This window comes from Gopherus evgoodei, chromosome 3 (assembly GCF_007399415.2).
Source record: "Gopherus evgoodei ecotype Sinaloan lineage chromosome 3, rGopEvg1_v1.p, whole genome shotgun sequence".
Lineage (NCBI taxonomy): Eukaryota > Metazoa > Chordata > Testudines > Testudinidae > Gopherus > Gopherus evgoodei.
The window spans coordinates 3,777,809-3,784,032 of NC_044324.1; the positions used below are offsets into that span (position 1 = coordinate 3,777,809).

At 55.7% G+C, this 6,224-nt stretch overlaps 1 protein-coding gene across 1 annotated transcript in view; it reads right to left on the reverse strand.

The window, feature by feature from the left end:
• Positions 1 to 5,241, reverse strand: part of SLC4A8 (solute carrier family 4 member 8) — a 68,131-nt gene extending 62,890 nt beyond the window's left edge. The window contains exon 1 of the mRNA XM_030554545.1: positions 5,165 to 5,241. Within this exon, the coding sequence (XP_030410405.1) occupies positions 5,165 to 5,212 (48 nt within the window). The 5' untranslated portion in view covers positions 5,213 to 5,241. The remainder of the gene's footprint in view (positions 1 to 5,164) is intronic.
• Positions 5,242 to 6,224: the final 983 nt, after the last annotated feature.

Sequence of the window (6,224 nt, forward strand, 5' to 3'; positions counted from 1 at the left end):
TTTGGCTCTCTCCCCTCCAGCGCACTAGCCACTGCCGCTGAGCTCGCAAACAGGGGGAAGTAAACTGCACCAGGAAGAGGGTCACGATTCAGTCCCTTCCTGGGGCACTGCAACTCCACACTGCCCATCACTCAGGGCAGACTGCAAAGTACCAGACTTAACCCACATGTGGTGCTGTCCACGTGGATGACACAATTCGTAGCCCATCGCATTATTGTCACTATTAACCAGGACTAATGTGTTCTTTATGCTGCGCTTTGGCCTCCTAATGGCATTTTTGGAATCCCATCAGTAGATACCACTTAAAAAGGTACAGGATCAAATTGTCAAGAGTATCATCCTAGGAGCTATAAAAATATCTTGCAAGCCAGCCTGTTTGAAAGTTGAACTGGGGCCAGCTGTAAGGTCCTTCTTAGACCTTTCAAGCAAAAATCACATCTTCAGGCAGTGATGATGTATAATAGACATCCAAGTGAGAAATGATGAGATACAATAAGAGCCGCCAGAATGGGGACTGTTCGTCGCTTTAAGGGTCTCTGTATTTTATTTTCAACATACTGTGACAAAGTTCTCCTCTAACTTGGTGGGTCCTGCGCTTATTGGCGGATTGGCTCGCCTCACAAATTCACCCTGTGGGTCGGGAAACAGCCCAGAGACCTTCCCCTCTGGTAGAAGCCACAGTCCAGGTCAATTCCTCCTGTGTTTGATCAGGAGTTGGGAGGTTTGGGAGGAACCCAGGCCTGTCCTCGACTCCAGGTTCCAGCCCAGGGCCCTGTGGACTGCAGCTGTCTAGAGTGCCTCCTGGTACAGTTGCACGACAGCTACAACTCCCTGAGCTACTTCCCCATGGCCTCCTCCAAACACCTTCTTTATCCTCACCACCGGACCTTCCTCCTGACGTCTGATAACACTTGTACTTCTCAGTCCTCCAGCAGTGTGCCTACTCACTCTCCGCTTCTTGCACATCTCTTGCTCCCAGTTCCTTGCACGCACTTCCTCTCCTCTGGCTCCCTCTATCCTGACTGGAGTGAGCCCTTTTACAGCATCAGAGGGGCCTTAATTAGAGTCAGGTGCTTAACAGCCTCACCAGACTCTTAGCAGGTTAATTGGTGTCAGGTGTTCTCATTAGCCTGCAGCAGCCCCTGCTCTGGTCACTCAGGGAACAGAAAACTGCTTAGCCAGTGGCCAGCATATCTCCCTTCGACTACACTGCTGTTCCCAACTGGCCTGGGTCTACCACAATATGTAGTCCACTATTGATAATAATGAATTCAGCCGTTGATGAGACCAAGGGGTAAGGAAAGATGTTGGAAAATGGGGTTACAATCAACCAAAAAAAAAAAGACAAACATGTTGGAACTGAGTGTCATTTCCTTATTCCTGCTTTATTTATTTCTTTATTTGATTGTTTTCACTCACCATAGATGTCCTCCCTTGCTAATCTATCTGCTACCTGTTTATTCTGCTAAACCCTGGACCACTTCCCCGCTTTAATGCCAGTTGATGAAATTAAGGGCCGTGTTTGGCGCTTCAGCACAAAGCAGAGGCAAAGATTTGGCTCTCCTTGCATAGGCAAATATCTCCAGGTGGTACAGAACCAACTTAGCATGCTCAGCAGCCTCTTCATCCCATTCATGAGACATTCCCGGAGGAAAGGGGGCATGGGCAGAGGGGTCTTTGGGGCAGGGATTGTCTACTACTGTGGGTTAGTACAGCACCTAACACAATGGAGCCCCTGTTTTCAGACTGCCCCTAGGTCAGGGATCCCCAACACGGTGGCCGCGGGCACCATGGTGCCCGCTGGGGTGTCTAAGTGCATCCGCATACTGGCCGGCGGACGAGCATCCGCTGAAATGCCGCTGAAATTCGGCGGCGACACCTCTGGATGACACCACTTGTTGGCAGCATTTCAGCAGATTCTTGTCCACTGCCACGGTCCTCCATGGCTCATCCAGACAAAAAAGGTTGAGGACCACTGCCCTAGGTGATACTGTAATAAACATGGCTAATAATGATCTCTGCACCCCATGGGCCACAACTACTGGAAGGGACAGTTGAGCCAGGCAGACCCCAGGATTGGGGAGTGCAAAAGTAGTTTAAAACCAGTCCCTGTCCCACCCTCCAATTCTGTCCTCGGTACCGTGTGCCTGGCCTACCAAATGGCCGTAGGTTACTTTTCTGATACTCATGGAGAGTTGGGGGGAATCCAGTCACAAGATGTGAAAAATGTAGCTGATTCACAGATAATTGTAATGGGGGGAGGCAAACAGGACAATTGTAACTGAAACTACTATAACCAGGGCTAAATCCCTAGCTTGGGAAAGAGAAAAGGAAAACAGCCTCCTTGTTACTTTGCATAGGGGTAAATATCACTTATTGTGTGTAACCCAAGCAAACGCAATGGATGAACAGTTCGTGCTGAAGTACAAAATACTGCAAGCTGAAGGATGCTTCTCTGCCTTTTAAGGGTGAGGCAAGCGGCCATTTGGTTACCTCTTTCGTTTTTGCATTTGTAGGACAGTATGGTTTGTTCGAGGTTTTCCCGTCTGCTCCTGCGCTGGAATTTTTATCTGCCTTTATCGCCTTTGCAGAGGTAAGTCAAGACTTCGGCTGATGTGTGTTAAGGTGACCAGAGGCCCACAAACACAGCGGCTTGCACATTAAAAATTGTCACTTTATTATACATTGGGAGGGATAGAATCATAGATATGAAGTGCTGGAACCGACTTCAGGTCATCGCATCCATCCCCCATGCTGATAAAGGACCAGTATATCTGGACCATCCTTGACAGGTGTTTGTCCACCAGTCCTTAAAAAGCTCCAGTGATGGGGATTCCACAACCTTCCTCGAGAACCAGTTCCACCCCTACACTACCCTTACAGTTTTTCCTACTTTCCTGAATCCTCCGTTTTACCCTGGGCGGGACATGGTGAACGATGGTGTCAGCACAGTCACGGGACTAAGCAACAACACCGGGGCTCAGAAGAACTAGCTTGTATTTGCTGGCTCAGCCTCCGTGTGACCTTGACCAGATCAGTTCACCTATCCGTGCTTCTGTTTCCCCTCTCACTGTTTGTCTGTTCAGGCTGCAAGTTCTACGGGGCAGGGTTTGCTTCTTACTATGCATTGGTACGTCGCCTAGTGATCTGGGGCCTTTGGGTGCTACGGTAAGACAAAACATCACAATGATATTGAGTCGTTATTATAAGGCCAACAGCCACTATGTTCCCACCCCTTCAATAAACATCACTAAAAACCTGATAACTAATAGAAAAATCTGGTGGGAATTAGGTGCCAAACTCCCCTAAACTGCTTTGAAAATCCCACCTCTAATATCATTAAGATACGGGGCAGGGAGGGTAGGAGAAGCTTATTGCAAATCTACATCTCCCATTCTCTCTTCCTCCGTCCTCCCTCACGCATGTGCACACGCACACACATTGTGCAAGAGAGAAATAAGACAGCAGTGATCTTTCAATTGTTATAGTAAATTGCAGTTTCAGGGAGTCTGAGTCCCCTGCCCCCACACACCACTCCCAGCTGACACTGAGCCTGCTGCTGGCAATCCTTCGGCCTGTTGTCCATACCAGACTGCCTCTTTGTATTGTGGAAGCTCATTCGGCATTGACCCGTATGGCTCCCAAAAACTCAGCCGCTGCACATAAAGCCACCTGTTTAGTTACAAAAGGAAGCCAGGTGCCAACGGGTGAGTGTTTGGATTCCACTCGGCTGCCTCAAAGGAGTGGGGGGGGGAATAAATGGGTTCTTATACCTCAGTGGCCGTGGCTGTTTTCCCTCACCCCAAAGGTCTGTGTGTCCGGACAGTCCTATGCTGCTGGGGGTAGGACAGGGCCCCTCGGATTCCCCTGGGGCATTGTCTGTGCATTGGCCCCACTCCCAGAGGTAAGTGAGTTTGAACAGTTCTCAGCTCTCTGAGGGGAAGAGGGGGAACTGCTCTCCCCTTACCTCTGAGAGGCAGTAACCCCCCCCTCCCAAGGTGAGGGCATCTGGACCGCTCTCTGCATGGGGACAGGAGGAAGAGGAGGAGTGGGATTCAGTCTCCCTTTTCTCCCGGGGGCAGTAGCTATGGAATTCCCCCCCCTCCCATATTTGCATCGGGACAGCTCTCTGCAAAAGGAAAGGGGGAAATTAGTCTCCCTTTTCAACCAGGAGCAGTAGCTGCTTATCTCCCCCCCCCCAACACCTCCCCCCCCCCCCAAGGTGAGAGTACCTGGAGAGCTCTGTGCAGTAGGGAAGGGGTGGGCTGTGGGCAGGGAGGGGAGGAAGGATTTGTGGACAGCTCCCTGCAGATGGGGGCAGGGAGGGGAGGGAGGAATTTGGTTTCCCCTTATTTCCCAGGGGGAGTAACTGTGTCTATCCCCTTCCTCCAAGGTGAGCGCATCTGGACAGCTCCCTGCAGGCAGGGAGAGGCGAGGAGGGGTCGGGGGGCTGGAACAATGTGTATAATGGGGGTGCTGATGAGAGCCATTGAGTTAAACTGTAAACCCTGTCCATAGTGGAATCCATTTCAAGCTATGTAACCCCCCGCCCCCCAAGATAAGTGCATCTGGACAGCTGTCTGCAGAGGGGGGTGGCAGAAAAGGGAGGGGGGAATTTGGTCTCCTTTTAACGCCCCCCCGGGAGCAGTAGCTGTGTATATCCCCCACCCCCGCAAGGTGAGCGTACCTGGACAGCTCCGTGCAATGGGGGAGGGGGGGTGCGTGCCGGGACGGGAGCGGCGGGGATTGTGTCTCCCCTTACCCGCCCCCGCACCCCCTCCTCCTACAAGCCACCCATTTCGAAGTCGGACCCCCCCCCGCAAACCCCCACACTCCGGAGTCAGACCCCCCCCACAAGCCACCCATTCCGCAGTCCACCCGCCCCGCAAGCCCCTCACTCCGGAGTCAGACTCCCCCCCTCCTGCAATCCACCCACTCCGGAGTCAGACCCCCAACCCCTGGCAAGCCCTTCACTCCGAAGTCACACACACGCACCCCGCATGCTCCTCACTCCGGAGTCAGACCCCCCTTCCCTCCATCCAGCGCTAGGAAATGGCTCTGCCGCAGTGAGCAGCCGCCGCAGCTCCCCGGCTCGGCTCGCAAGCTGGGCTCAGCCCCTGGCGCCGGGCACCGAGCATCCCCCCGCCCATCCCGGGCCCGGTACCTGGTAGCTCAGGACGATGCCGTCCGGCTCATTGCTCCCCGCGGGCATGGCTGGGGCAGGCGGCTCCGCCGCGCCGAGCTCCGCTGCACCAGCCCCGCCCCCCCCCGGCCCGGCCCCCACCGCCTGCGGGGCGGGCGGCTCCCCGCTACGGAGCCACCGGCGGCCGCTGCCTCCCCCCGGCTCCCCGCGCCCTGGCAGCCAATCCCGGCCCGGCCCGGTACCGGAAAGGTGGGGTACCAGGAGGGGAGGAGGCGCAGGGGGAGGGGAGAGGTGGGGATGCAGGGAGGGGGCACAGGGGGAGCGTGGAGGTGGGAGGTGCAAGGGGAGGGGACAGGTGGGGAGTATGGGTTGGGGAGAGGTGGGGTTTCAGGAGAGGGGGTACAGGGAAGGGGAGCGCTGGAGGTTGCAGGGGGAGGGGAGAGATGGGGATGCAGGGAGGGGGCACAGGGCAAGCGCAGAGGTGGGAGGTGCAAGGGGAGGGGACAGGTGGGGAGTATGGGTTGGGGAGAGGTGGGGTTTCAGGGGGAGGGGGTACAGGGAAGGGGAACGCCGGAGGTTGCAGGGGGAAGGGAGAGATGGGGATGCAGGGAGGGGGCACAGGGGGAGCGTGGAGGTGGGAGGTGCAAGGGGAGGGGACAGGGAGTATGGGTTGGGGAGAGGTGGGGTTTCGGGGGAGGGGGTACAGGGAAGGGGAGCGCTGGGGGTTGCAGGGAGGAGGGGAGAGGTGGGGATGCAGGGAGGGGGCACAGGGGGAGCGTGGAGGTGGGAGGTGCAAGGGGAGGGGACAGGTAGGGAGTATGGGTTGGGGAGAGGTGGGGTTTCGGGGGAGGGGATACAGGGAAGGGGAGCACCGGGGGTTGCAGGGGGAGGGGAGAGATGGGAATGCAGGGAGGGGGCACAGGGGAAGCGCAGAGGTGGGAGATGAAAGGAGAGGGGACAGGTCGGGAGTATGGGTTAGGGGAGAGGTGGGGTTTCGGGGGAGGGAGTACAGGGAAGGGGAGCGCTGGGGGTTGCAGGGAGGAGGGGAGAGGTGGGGATGCAGGGAGGGGGCACAGAGGGA